Source organism: Dermacentor silvarum, chromosome 4 (assembly GCF_013339745.2).
Source record: "Dermacentor silvarum isolate Dsil-2018 chromosome 4, BIME_Dsil_1.4, whole genome shotgun sequence".
NCBI lineage: Eukaryota > Metazoa > Arthropoda > Arachnida > Ixodida > Ixodidae > Dermacentor > Dermacentor silvarum.
The window spans coordinates 228,542,744-228,557,773 of record NC_051157.2 but is presented as its reverse complement, the minus strand read 5'-3'; the positions used below and the strand labels follow the sequence as shown (position 1 = coordinate 228,557,773).

At 50.4% G+C, this 15,030-nt stretch overlaps 1 protein-coding gene across 1 annotated transcript in view; it reads right to left on the bottom strand.

Annotated features, from left to right (window-relative positions):
- The window catches only part of LOC119451030 (synembryn-A), a 251,017-nt gene that overhangs the window by 106,880 nt on the left and 129,107 nt on the right, over nt 1-15,030 (bottom strand). Inside the window, exon 6 of the mRNA XM_037714460.2 lies at nt 11,188-11,240. Coding sequence (XP_037570388.1) covers nt 11,188-11,240 — 53 coding nt within the window. The remainder of the gene's footprint in view (nt 1-11,187; nt 11,241-15,030) is intronic.

Genomic DNA, 15,030 nt, shown 5'->3' with positions numbered 1-15,030 from the left:
ATGTCGTCGACGACTTTGGACAGAAAGGAGCGACCACGGTCGGTCAGCAACTGTCGAGGAGCGCCGTGGTGAAGAATAACGTCGTAAAGTAGAAATTCCGCAACGTTAGTGGCACAGCTTGTCGGTAGTGCCCGCATCATACCGTATCGTGTCGCATAGTCCATAGCTACCGCAATCCACTTGTTCCCAGTCAGAGATGTTGGCAATGGCTCGATGAGATCAAGGCCGACGCGGTAGAACGGGACACCGAGAATGTCGATGGGCTGAAGAGGACCGGCTGGCGACAAGGATGGATGCTTGTGGCGCTGGCAGAACTCACAAGCAGCAACGTATCGGTGCACAGAGCAGTGGAGGCCTGGCCAAAAGAACCGACGCCGAACGCGATCGTACATGCGAGTTGCTCCGAAATGTCCAGTGGTTGGGGCGTCATGAAGCTGTTCGACGACAGTGGAACGGAGTGTTTCGGGAACAACCAGTAGAAGCTCTGGACCATCGAAGCTGGTGTTGCATCTGTATAAGATGCCGTCATGAAGCACGAATAATTGTAGGGACGGGGCACAGTGATGAGAGTGTAGACGGCGGATAATTGACCGCAAATTGGCATTGCTGAGCTGTTCACTGCGTATGTCGGATAAATTGGATATCGCGAAGACAGGCATCCCAATCGTGCGCTGACAAGTCGGGAGGGTCCACTGGATGACGGGATAGGCAGTCCGCATCCTGGCGCAGTCTGTCAGACTTGTGACTTCAAAGCTGTATTCTTGCAGTTTCAGTGCCCAGTAACCAAGTCGTCCAGTTGGATCTTTGAGGGAAGACAAGTAGCAAAGCGCTTATTGGTCTGTGATGACCAAAAAGGTGCGGCCAAACAAGTATCGTCGAAACTTTCCGACAGCCCAAACTAGTGCGAGGCACTCGCGCTCAGCGATAGAAAATTTACACTCTGAAGACGAAAGAAGGCGACTGGCATAAGCGATGACGCGGTCGCGTCCTTGTTGCTGCTGGGCGAGAACAGCGCCGATGCCATGTCCACTGGCGTCAGTGCGAAGTTCAGTGGGGGCCGTCGGGTCAAAATGGGCCAAAATGGGTGGTGACGTAAGTAACGTCGTGAGCATGTGAAACACAGTGGCCTGTTCATAACCCCAAGAAAATGATGTTTCCTTCTTCAAGAGTTGCGTGAGTGGATGGGCAATGTCGGCGAAGTTCTTCATAAAATGGCGAAAATAGGAGCACAAGCCGACAACGCTCCGTACGTCTTTAGTGAAACGTGGCATAGGGAAGTCTTTGACAACACAAATTTTTTCTGGGTCAGGTTGCACGCCTTCAGCACTCGCAAGGTGGCCAAGCACAGTGATTTCGTGGCGGCCAAAACGGCATTTGGCAGAGTTAAGCTGAGGGCCTGCTCACCTGAAAACTTCAAGAACTGCCAACAAGCGGCTAAGGTGACTGTCAAATGACGGTGAGAACACGATGACATCGTCAAAGTAACAGAAGCAAGTTGCCCATTTGTATCCACGGAGGAGGGAGTCCATCATTCTTTCAAATGTGGCTGGGGCATTACACAGTCCAAAGGGCATTACCTTAAACTGGTAAAGTCCATCGGGCGTAACAAATGCGGTCTTTTCACGGACTTGATCATCGACGGAGATCTGCCAGTAGCCTGACCTCAGGTCGATAGAAGAGAAGTCGTGATAGTTTCATAGTTTCGTTTTTTCTCCAAGCATCATCGCGCGCGCCTGTTCTGCTCTACAGTGTTGCAGTGTTTGGTAGCGTGTTGCGTGGCTCGAAAAACGTTGACTTCGTGGGAAACAGCCAGAAAATGGCTCGTGTGTGTAGTGTTGAGGACTGTATAAACGGCGCAAGGTACTTGCTCAGGGGCAGCGGCAGTGTTGACCTGACTGTGTCCTTTCATGTGGTGCTGCGCGATGAGCCCCGGCGTTCGCAATGGCTCAGTGATCTGCCGATGATAAAACGGCAAAAGAGCCAGAGAAACGGATAGTGTGCTCTCTGCATTTCTCGCCCTCGGATTATATATATAATCCTGCCCTTGGAATGTATCTTGGCATGCCCCAGAGGCCAGTCCTTTCTCGAGCAGCTGTCCCATCAATGTCGTCTTCATCAAATCCCCTACTGATGACCCTGTAGCAGCAAACTGGCAGCTTGGTGAGAGCTGAATGTCATTAAAAAAATACAAGAAAAAACCGTACCGAGTACGCGCACAACTTTCTACATTTGTTCTGTCGGGAACATCGAGGACTGGCGGATTGGCCGCCTCGCTTTCCAATGGCGCGGCCGGCTGCTCACTGCCATCATACGCGGAAACACCTACCGCGCGAGCACGGAGGATCATTTCGTCTTCCGCTTCACTGAAGTCGCTCAAATGCAGTCCTGCTTCCCTGGTGAGCTCTTCGTTGCAAGGTTCAGCGTCAGCAACGGTATTCATCGTGGCCACAGAACACCTAAGCAAAAGTCGCAGCGAACACAAACGCAGCAACCATGCAGCCTATGATGGAGCAAGCGCCTCAGCCATTTACGCAAGCAGTGACGTATCATGGCGCCCTCTGATTCGCTGAGAGCAATGAAATCCGTGACCACACTGCTTCAGCGCCAAATCTGGGGTGAGAGAAATTGAGGAAGATATATTTGGTCTTTGTTTACGAATTTCTCCGCTAATAACTCATATTTTTACACCCAACAAAAACTGCATGCATTCCTGAAGGTCCCTCTTTTATTCCAGCTGAACTTCGTGTTTCTCTTTAGTGTCCCTTTAATTGACATCCTCCGAAATAACCCAAAGAAGTTTTGGACTTTGTTAACTCCCAACCGTAGTGGCTCGCATAACATCTCTTTATCATATCAGGACGGTTATGTTGTTCCGAAGGAGCTTCGTTCCGACGTTTCGAATGCGTACTTCACGTCCGTTTTCGCCCAGGAACCAGCTGCTAATATTCCTATACCGGTCAGCTCAAATTTCCCTCAAATGCCACCAGTTGGTATTTCGGCAGAAGGAATCTGTAAAATAATTGACAATTTAAAGATATCCAGTGCCCTTGGGCCTGACAACATATCAGCTAAAATCCTTAAAGGGACAAAAGTAATATCCAGTCGCGTACTACAGATAATTTTCACGCAGTCTATTTCCAGTGGCCAAATCCCGTCCGAGTGGAAGGTAAGCAGAGTTGCACCGGTTTACAAGGCAGGAAGCAGCTACAATCCATCAAATTATCGCCCTATCTCGTTAACATGCATTGCATGCAAATTTATTGAACATGTTGCCCTCACGATATTATACTAGGATTGAACTTCTTATTAACTCGTGCCGCGTACAGTGTGATTCAGCTTCAACTGCCCAAGAGCTGCGACATCCCACAAGAGACCCAACCGCACTTATGTTCCCTCGAGGACACCCGCCTACCACCGCAATCCACCCAGTACGTTAGTCTCACCTCATTTCCACCTGTTGCCGACGGCATCTATGTGGTGATTCCAAGTGCTCATGTAATGCTTGAAAGTAACGTCGCCGTGCCGCACATCCTACTCACTGTTGCAGACAACCGGACCACACTCCGTCTCCTCAACTTTAACTACTGCACGCAGGTGCTCCCGAGAGGCATGTCACTGGCCGATATCTCGCCTGTTGGTGATTGCGAGATCTCCGTATTGGACACAGAAGATCCACCATCCTCCGTAGGCGAGTTCGATCAGTCCAACCCTGCAGTGGAAGAACTAAGCAAGATGATCGCAACTGACCTGCTCCCTATGCAGGCTAATGAGATACGCCGGTCTTGGAGGCTTATCGCGACATTTTTGATTTTGATAGTCGTCCTTTAGGCCAGACGTCAGTGGTCATTCACCATATACATACTGGAGACGCCAATCCCATACGCTGACGGCCGTACTGTGTGTCACATGCCGAACGTCAAGTTATACAGCGCGAGGTGGACAAAATGCTGACTAAACGCGTCATCGAACATTCGACTAGTCCGTGGGCTTCCCTAGTTGTCCTTGTTAAGAAGGATGGCAGCTGGCGCTTTTGCGTCGATTACCGACATCTGAATAGATCACGGGCAAAGACGTCTACCTTGGACTGTCTGTATAGAGCCCAGTACTTCTCGTCCATAGACCTTCGCTCTGGGTATTGGCAGATCGCTTTAGATGACATGGACTGCGAAAAGACCGCTTTTGTAACGCCGGATGGGCTTTATCAATTCAAGGTTATGCTTTTCGGCCTTTGCAATGCCCCGGCAACTTTCGAGCGAATGATGGACCCTTTACTTCGTGGCTATAAATGGTCCACTTGTCTATGTTATTTAGACGACATGATAATTTTTTTCGCCCACATATGCGAGTCACCCTACGCATCTGTCGGCCATTCTTGGTGTTTTCCGACGTGCCGCCCTGCAACTCAACTCGTCAAAGTGCCACTTTGTACGTCGCCAGATAACTGTGCCGCAGGAATTCAACCCGACCCCGACAAGACTCGCGCCGTCCACAACGTTCACGTACCGTCATTCACAGCAGATGTCAGAAGCTTTGTTGGCCTATGCTCATATTTCCGCCACTTCATCAAGAACTATGCCGACCCCGCTCGCCCGCTCACTGACCTACTCAAGGAAGATTCTTCCTTCTCATGGGGACCTGCGCAAGCCGAAGCCTTCGCCACCCTCGTCTGTTTGTTAACGGCTCCACTAATGCTGGCTCACTACGACCCTTCCGCTGCTACTGAACTTCACACACACGCCAGCCGCCATGGCATAGGAGCTGTTCTCGTTCAGCAGCAGAAGAATGCACAGTGCGTCATCGCATACAAAAGCCACATTCTCTCGACCACAGAGCGGAAGTTTTCTATCATGGAACACGAGTGTCTGGCATTGGTTTGGGCAATGCCATAAATTCCGCCCTTACTTATTTGGCCGCCCATTTTTCGTTATCACTGATCACCATGCCCTCTGCTGGCTCTCATCGCTGAAAGACTCGACTGGACGACTGGGTCGGTGGGCGCTGCGGCTACAAGAATACACTTTTACTGTTCTGTACAAATCTGGCCGTTTACACAAGGGCGCCGACTGTCTCTCCGTCACCCGGTCGACAGTCCAGACCATGATGCCCACATCACAGATGCTTGCATCCTAGCCATTTCAGACTTGCATGACATTCGCAATGAACAATGCCATGATGACTCTCTACATCTGCTCATTGAACGGGTAGCTTCTGTGCATCCCGAACCCGCTATCAGGGCATTCGTCCTCCACGACGGCGTTCTGTACCGCCGCAACTTTCGCCCTGAAGGCCCGGAACTTTTGCTTGTTCTACCTCGACAGACATCTTCGGGCAGAAGCTCTTGCGCTGCTGACACGCCCACTGTCGGCCACCTCGGTACGACGCCACCTCGGTACGACCCCATACGACGCCACTTTTACTGGCTGGGCCTGTATCGCTCTGTCCGCTACGTTGCTGCCTGTGCACTCTGTCAGCGCCGCAAACGACCTGCTGGATTACCCGCTGGATGCCTACACCACATTGATATCTCTTCCGAACCATTCTTTCGCGTCGGCATCGATCTCCTAGGCCCTTTTCCTACGTCTAAAACCGACAACAAGTGGGTTGCCGTTGTGACTGACTACATGACGCGTTACGCCATCACGCGAGCATTGGCGACAAGCTGCGCTACAAATCTTGCTGATTTCCTTCTGTATGACTTCATACTACATCACGGCGCCCCGAGGCAGCTGCTCACTGATTGTGGCCGCACATTTTTGTCACGTGTTGTCGAAGATCTTCTTCGTTCCTGTTCTGCCATGCACAAACGTGACGAGCCTGAGGCGATAGGAATGACGGCCGATGAGCTGGTGGCGAATAGGACTCGTGATGGCGGAATGACGGTGCGGAACTCTTCCATGTAACAGTTGTGGGGTCTCACACATGCTCTTGGGAAAAAGGAACGACAACACAGTAGTGCAAACAATCAAAAGGGCATTTATTGCACCTTTCGTACACTAATGCACACTAGCCGAATTACAACCAATTGAACATTCACACGGGCGCGCGACAAATCAAGGAAGTCCGACTCACCGCGACCCGATAGCGAGCGAATATGTTCGCCCCATGCTGTGACACCATCGCCTAGTCGTTCACGTGTACGGTCACGCGAACGGCAGCGCGTTCGAATGATCCGTGTTCGTCCATACCGGTGCCCCGCTCCAAGCCACGCGAGACGTGTCGCGAAGCGTGGATCGGCGCAAGCGCGGGACGTCCGCGTCGCTCACCGATCCCAACCCAAAAAGAGAGAGCACCTTCGACCTTTTTCTCCCAAGTCACCCCGCCGTTCGGTGGCGTTAGCATCGCGACACTCGCGCCATCTCTCCAAGCGCCACAACCACTACGACCGCCTCCGGCACCCAGCCGTGTGGTGAAGCCGGACCACAGGAGACGCGTGAGAGTTGCGCATCCCCACATCCCCCCAACCTTAAATCACTACACATACTCCGGCGAAACATGTCACAAGGTCTATCAACGCGAACAAAAGTTAGTACATGCGACAGTGGCGACACCAAGGAAATGTCCACACGTTATCCACAACATACGAGCCGACATTGTCTCTGGGGTTCCCCGCTGGCGTCCGTTGGTCACAGCATCAGCTCTGCAGATTCGATGGCACGAATCCAGCACAGGACTCCGGAAACGGCGACGCAGAAGTCGGCACGAGCAAGCGTCGCTCGCGCCGACATGCCCTGCCGGCGACAGCTGCTGTAGCCCGTTGGTGACTGCCGGCTCTTTTCCCAGCCGCCGAGCGTAACGAGCCGGACACAGGCGGCCGCCGAAATCGCTGCGCCGAACTGGCCACAGGCATCTGCATCGCCTGGGGTAGCTCGTTCGTAGGCCGGGGCAGCAGCGCAGACGATGTGCAGGTGACAGCAAACCAGGGGTGACTCCGCTCACGCTGCGTACACTCAACGCACTCGACAAACACTAAAGTAGTGCAAGGGAGAGGAATTCGCCACACGCATCGCCCACGTGGTGTGATGTTCAATTCGGCTAGCAAAAATTTCGGGTGGCATTTCAGATGCTAAGTTCATGTGAACAAAGCTTGCTTTCTTGTGTCGAACGAGTAATTTCAATTCGTGCGATGCGAACTAATGAGGGAAGCAATGTGCGACACCTCAACACCACGGTCCACCAGGTTGTGTCCCTCCACGTGCGATAGGCGGCTTCGTAAAGCCTTAGGCCTAATGCGTCGCTATCCTGACAACAACCGGCATCCAAAAAAAAGAAACATCACCCTAAATGGGCACAACAGACAGCCGCGAGGAGACGTTAGCTCTGTGAGGTGGTCCTACCCCGCTCGGTGCAGACAGCATCCGAGTTGACGGTGCCCACCGTCCCAGATGGTATCGGAGCGCCCGATGCCAGGCCGCAATACCAATCAGCCCGTAGCAGCACCCGTGGCCCGCGGCCACCCGGCTCCCTGAGCCTCGACTTCCGAAGTCAAAGATATAGAAGAAGCTATTTACATAAGAAATTCGGACCACCCACGAGGCTTCCGTACTCGCTCGCTTCAGGCTTGCCAATGCTCCGCGGGCGCTAGGCCTCGCTCTCTCAGGATGTAGACCACGTGGCTCTCGTACCGACGAGTGTACTTCAAAACACTCGCGAAAAGGCTTAGCATGTTGAAAAGGTCAAACACGCTACAGCAACCGTCGCCTCGCTCAAGAAAGCACACCGCCAACACTAGCGATCAAAATCCACGCTAGGACTACACTTCGGTTGAAACATCTTGAACCGAGCAAAACTTAAAATTATCGTCCGATGCCCCAAGAGCCCCACGGTGGGCAGCCAGATGTGGGGTCTCACACATGCTCTTGGGACAAAGGAACACAGTAGTGCAAACAATCAAAAGGGCATTTATTGCAGCTTTCATACACTAATGCACACTAGCCGAATTACAATCAATTGAACATTCACACGGGCGCGTGACAAATCAAGCAAGTCCGACTCACCGCGACCCGATAGCGAGCGAATATGTTCGCCTCATGCTGTGACACCATCGCCTAGTCGTTCACGTGTACGGTCACGCGAACGGCAGCGCGTTTGAACGATCCGTGTTCGTCTATACCGGTGCCCCGCTCCGAGCCACACAAGACGTCTCGCGAAGCGTGGATCGGTGCACGCGCGGGACGTCCGTGTCGCTCACCGATCCCAACCCAAAAAGAGAGAGCGCCTTCGACCTTTTTCTCCCAAGTCACCCCGCCGTTTCGTGGAGTTAGCATCGCGACACTCGCGCCATCTCTCGCAATGCGCCGCAACCACTACGACCGCCTCCGGCACCCAGCCGCGCGGTGAAGCCGGACCACAGGAGACGCGTGAGAGTCGCGCATCCCCACGCAGTAGCGTTGGCGTTAGGCGGTTCCTGTTCAAATGGAGGCTGGAAACGGCGTGGGCTCAGTCCAGAACGGTAATAACGATAGGGTGATCGTGGAAGTGAGGATCCGACTCGGCTGCGGCAATGGCGGGCAATCTGACCGATTCAACGGCAGGCAAAGCAGATCGTTCGGTCATATGCAGTTCGCCACTCAGCTGGGTTTCGATACCCTGGAGCGATCCACTGGCTAGGCGAAGGAGCAGGTCCATCCGAGAGTCGTGAGGGTGCAATAGAGCAAACGGAATGAACTCCGAGATGTTCGAGTTCTTCACAGACTATTGCTTGGACAAGTGTTCCCATGGGCAAGCTGTTGGGATCACTGATGCGTGGAAAAGGGGTGGGAGGTGACATTGCTTCAATTTCGCGCCGCACAATTCGTGTAACGTCTTCTAAAGTCGATGGTGGCTTCATTCTGCTGTCTTCGCATGAGGAAGTAGCAGGCGAACGACGTTTGAAAAGTTGTAATCACAATAGTTGCTATCGCAATTGATGCTTCGCCTTTCGGGTGAAACTGCGACATTTTTGAATTCACGACTGACCTGAACTCATCCTTTCAAACTGACATCATTTACCTTGATTTTTCCAAGACTTTTGACCGTGTTCCCCAGCAGCGCCTCATGACTAAACTTTCTTGCCTTTCACTGGACCCGCTGATATTTTCATGGATTTACTGCTTTTTAACTGATCGATCGCAGTACACCGTCATTGAAAGTCATCCTTCTGCCTCTACTAACGTTATTTCCGGAGTACCTCAGGGCCGGTATTTTGTAGCGATGCCTTTTCGCGCTTATCAACGTTGATATCGTGAGCGGACCGTCGCTCTGACCACTGACAAAGTGCGATAAGCGCGAAAAGGCATTATTACTTTAAAGGCATCGCTACAAAATAGCGGCCCAGGGCTCTGTTCTTGGCCAGCTTCTGTTCCTAATCTTTATCAATGACCTTCCTGCTGAAATTTCATCATCCATTCGTCTGTTAGCGGATGATTGCGTTCTGTACCGACGTATCTCTACTATTAACGATCAGTCATTGCTGCAGGACGATTTAACCTTAATCCAATATTGGTGTTCGACCTGGCTCATGCAGTTAAATGTATCAAAATGTAAGTTATTGCATGTGTCTCGTAAAAGATCTAACCTAAACTTCTCATACACGCTGAACACTACTGCGCTATCACAAGTGGAATCTTATAGGTATTTAGGCATAGAAATAACAAGTAATCTAAGTTGGTCAAAGCACAACACGTCGCTTTCTGCAAGCGTTGCTAAATCACTACGTTTCATCAGACGATCACTCACCTTTGCTTCGCCCACGGTTAGACTAATTGCATATGAAACTTTCATCCGTACCAAAATTGAATACGCACCCCCTATCTGGAACCCCCATCAAGAGTACCTAATCCAGGTGTTAGAGGCAATACAAAATCGAGCTGCTCGTTTTATAACATCCAAATATGATTCTCCGCTGAGCGTTGCTAACATCAAAGCTTTGATTGGTCTAACCCCCCTGGCATCCCGTCGTAAGATAGCAATTCTTTGCCTTTTTTATAAGCTATATTACAATTTTCCTCATTTACGTGAGAGCCTAATTCTGCCGCCCACTAGATCATCACAACGTCTGTTTAATTGTCAGAGTGTTCAATGCATTCATGGTTCAACTTACAATAAATCTTTTCTGCCGACTGCCATATCGGATTGGAATGTACTTCCTGATGGTATCGTGAAAGAAACTAATGCTCTAAAATTTAAGTAGTTACTATTACACCAGTGTTGTCCACAGCCCCAGCAGTAAGCCCTTTTTATATTGGCTTTTTCATTTTCATGTATTTACTGTGTTTACCGGTTTTTGCAACCTGCTTTTAATGTGTTTTATTTATGCGGCCTGAGGTTAAAATTTGTTACCCCCCCCCCCTTATGTAATGCCCCCTTAAGGGCAAATAAATGATGATGATGATAATGATGAAATGTACTTTGAAATGATCGGGATACAGAAAGAGAACTACCTTAAACCTCCACTTTTGTTTAGCTTTGTCATTGCAACCATGCATGGAAGATCTGTGAAATATAGTGCCACAACAATGTGTTAAATGCTCGTTTTTCCCACATGTCATGTCTACAAGGAACAATCTGCCCAAAAGGGTTACTAATTGCAATTCTGAAGCCATGCCACGTGCATTGCTTTCTGTATACAATTTTACTGTTTAGAAATTTTTTGTGGTTTGCTTTACTTTGTTTTCAAGGTGGGAACAGCACTAATGAAACATACACAGATGAAGGCACATAGAAAATGACATGTGTCTTTGTATGTCTGTGTCTTTAGCACTGTTCCCACCATGAAGAGGAACCTAATCAAACGCACCCTGAGCAGTGCTGTGTGTTCTTTTTATTCTCTTTTTTTTATTATTCATTTTTTGAACTTTCGCATGATTCTGCACGCACCTTGTATCTATCTTCTGACTGCGCATACGTGCCCCCTTGATTTCCTTTGAAACTATTCATTAAACTTTAGTTGTAAGTTAGCGTATGTCCTGTCCACAATGTTTCCTCGTGCCCTTGGCATCGACACAGACAGCATCACCAAGATTCCACAAACAGTGTCATTCAGTTGAACATTTGGACAACGGTACACCCGCAGCATCGCTTTCATCCCTATTATCGTTAGCCTGTTGGTTCAAACAGGCGCATGTCGTGGCTGCGCCGTGAAGGACTTGGCCCTTCACGGCACATTTGGTGCAGCATATATATTTTAGCCTGCACAAACGAGCACCTCACCTGGTGTCGGCACAGAGGGCTGTCAGCAGAAACAGCATCCGCATGTCAAAAAACTGAAACACATGAAGCAAGGAATTAATCAAGCAGGACAAGGGACTTGTTCGCAGTTGACATCTACATGCAATCAAATGGCCTATCAGTTTTCAACAATGGTACCCAGAAGGGCATATTCAATTGCAGTAAAACCTCGTTGATACGATCCCATTTTCTAAATGTTTCCTGGCACCTATGTTTGCATTCAAGAACACAAAAAATTACCCCATACAGTTACACTTCCTTTTTACCAGTTAATATGTTCCCGGAAAACAATCATTCGGCACCAACGTCCAGTATGACACGTTTTCCGGCCGCTAGACCTCATGTGAACTAGGGAAGGAATAAGACGCATGCAATCGACGAGAGCAGTGGGCGCCCACCACTGCAGCTTCCTCGCAGATGTGAGAATGCCACTCAGTTTCCTCTTCTGGTAGCAGCAAATCTCCTCGCACGTCGCGTCCACAGCTGTCGCTGCCAACCCTATTGCATCTGTTTCAAAGCGCATGGTGTAGTGCCATTGCAAGTGTATTGCATGCCTCTTTCGGTGTCGAGCTTTTCGGAGGTGATACACAACACTTTATTTTTTGGTTGTGCAGAAATGAAAAACTGACAAGGATAATGGCAAATGCACTCTTGGTGTGGTCTTCGCATTCCTATCTGACCAAAGTCCTGTCAAAAGCAACGTGGTGGGACAGAAACACAGAAGCGCACCAGTACGTCAGTGACACTGAAAGAATTAATAGGCCCAAACATACCACCGTTCCCTGCTGTAGGTGAGCATCATGTTTTGCTGTGGCGATATTGTATTCCAGCTCCCCCCATCAGCTCGATTTCGGTTTCCTGTCCTGTCTTTATAGGAAAGCGTCAGAGCGCCTCTCGGGCGTCTCATGCCGCAACGGTTCTCGAAAAGAAGGCACTCCAGACTTCCCACCAGAATACGGTGCCCAGAGAAGCTGCTGACACACACCAAATTCAAGGAGCACATGTCACGACAATGCGCGTGTCTCTCATCTGCCGCTCAAGCCCCACCAGTTTGGCATTGGCGTCCTCATAAATTCGCCACAAAGCTTCGTATTAATGTATGTAGATGTCAACTACAGCTGAGTCTGCCAGAGTTTTTTTAGTACTTCGGGTTGTGCATTGTCATGGTTAGTACAATCCTTTCTTGCATGTTTTTTCAAACACGTATGAACGAGGTTCCACAGTGGTTGCAGTAAACGAACCATTTCAATGACACCAAACAAAGGTGTGGCTATGAGAATACCCTATCTTTATTTCAGTGAAAAGTAAAATAAGTGGCCCAAGAATAGTGTGGCTACCTCTATACAATTGTACAGCCTACCGAATTTTTAGCTATATCGCGCGAGCATCCATCGTGCATAATTTTAGTGCCTTTAAATGGCAATAATCAGCAAGACCGGCAGAAGTACTCTCAAGGGCACTAAGCACTCTCCTGTGCAAGAGTCGTCTAATGCTATGTTCCCTTCAGGACGACGTACGACCATATTATAGTGTTCTCGCGCAATATAGCTGAAAATGGAGGAGGCTGTACATTGTGTGGCCACATACAAATGCCTTGTAAGGCAGCAGCACAGCTGTTGAGCGGTGAGTGAAAGAACTGCAGAGGACGCATTTACAGGCTCGATGACGGATGGAGGCAGGCCGGGAACTTCGGACTGCGGTGGTAACGGAGCATCTGCATCGTTGTGTCTCTTGCCGGATTTGTACGTGATGTCGAAGTCATATTCTTGCAGACGAAGTATCCAGCAACCTAAACGGCCAGATAAATTCTTTAATGTCGACAACCAGAATAAGGCGTGGTGGTCGGTCACGACCGTAAAGTGGCGGCCGTGTAAATATGGTCGGAATTTTTTGATGGCCCAAACAACGGCGAGACACTCCTGCTCAGTGACTGTATAATTTTTCTCGGCCGATGTTAGCATCCGACTTGCGTATGCGACCACGCGTTCCTGAAAACGTTGTCGTTGCAAAAGAACAGCACCGATTCCATGGCCGCTGGCGTCAGTATGGAGTAGAGTGGGTGCGGACTCATCGAAATGACAAAGCACTGGCTCAGACGTGAGGGCACGCTTTAAAGTGTCAAAAGCCGCTTGGCACTCGTCTGACCATACGTATGCAGTTCCTGAAGGAAGGAGTCGGTGAAGCGGAGCCGCGATGGTAGCGAAGTCACGTATGAAGCGCCGGAAGTAAGAAGCCAAGCCAAGAAAGCTGCGAAGTTCTTTGGAGGGCGGCGCTGGTATTGGCTCGGAAAGGACACCAGATCCCTCTCGTAAGCATCGTAGCCGCGGCGTTCGTCCTGCTGGCGCCTTCGACAAAACCGCGAGATGTGGCCTCGAATGCTACAATAACTGTTGGGCAGAAGGAGCGCCAGGGGGCGTAGAATGCAGGTACAGGTGCACGGGGTGTAAAGGCTGCGACGTCGTTCTGAGGAACCGGAAGGGCACGCTGAGTGACGGAAGGTTGCATGGCAGCAACTTGGGCGTACGTGAGTGGCGGATTTGGCGGTGTCGGAGGGTCAGGGCGTACAGCGGAAACCAAGGAAGACAGCTAGTCTTTGATGATGTCTCGTAGCCCAGTGGACGTAGAGTGAGCTGGAGGAACAGCAGAGCACGACAGGCCTTGTGCTTGAAGCTCTTCGCGGATCAGAGCCCGAATCAACGTGCACAAATCGGCATCCGAAGAAGGTCGCGTGTCACAGACATTTGGCTGTAACCGGATGGCTTGTAGTGTATCCAGATGCCGGCAGGTCACGATGACATCGTCTACGGTGGTGGGGTTTTTAACTGCCAGTGTGTTAAACGCGAAGTGTCCAATGCCTTTTAAAAAGTGTCGAACGCGATCGGTCTCACTCATTGCCGCGTCGACGAGGCGGCAAAGAGAAAGGACGTCTTCAATGTACGAAGTGTACGTCTCCCCTGGTTGTTGCATGCGCGCATCGAGCTGCCGCTTTGAAACTTCAGAACGGATGGATGGCGTTCCGAAAATCTTCCGGACTTGGTGCTGGAAGGTGGTCCAATCGGGCAAGGCGCTCTCATGGTTAAAGAACCACGTCTTCGCGACATGGGACAGTTAGAAGGCGACGTGGCGAAGTTTTTGAGTGTCCTGCCAGTGGTTGTACTCACTCACTCGGTCATAGTTCTCCAGCCAGTCCTCGACGCAAAATCAGTTTCGTCTCAAGGGGCGCACCTGCCGCTGCTTCCGTTGAGAGAGAGCGCGGCAGGGAGCGCAGGCGCCGCTCGCCAGAGGAGGCGTCGCCTTTGTTTATCCCCTTTCTTCCGCCCTCTCCTCGCGCGACCGCCGGTGATGCGGGGGCAAAGCAGCTGGCGCCATCTTGTGCACACTGCAACAACTTGCGATGCTCTCCGTGGCTTTCGCAATCTGCGCGCGGGCGGGATGCGTTGCGTGGTAATGGCGGCAGATACAAACTCGCGTAGGCAAACTTTTCGCCCCATCTCGGTTAAGGGCAACGTAGGAACGCAAATTTCACGATTATTCTGCATGAAAAACGCTGCCCAGAAGCAAAATTTCAATCATTATATCTGATATGCGGTGAATAACATATCGTTATATATGTTTTTTTTTTCTCATAGCCCTAATGCATAAGTTGATACTCTTAGCTCGACTCATCGTTATAGCCGATATATCGTTATATGTGGTATCGTTATATGTGGACTGCACTGTATGCGGATGCCAGAAATAGTTGGCTCACACATGCATGAACCACAGTGCATAGGTAAATGTGCAGCAATCTTATCTTTCACAGAAAATTTGCGTTGGCTTGCCCTG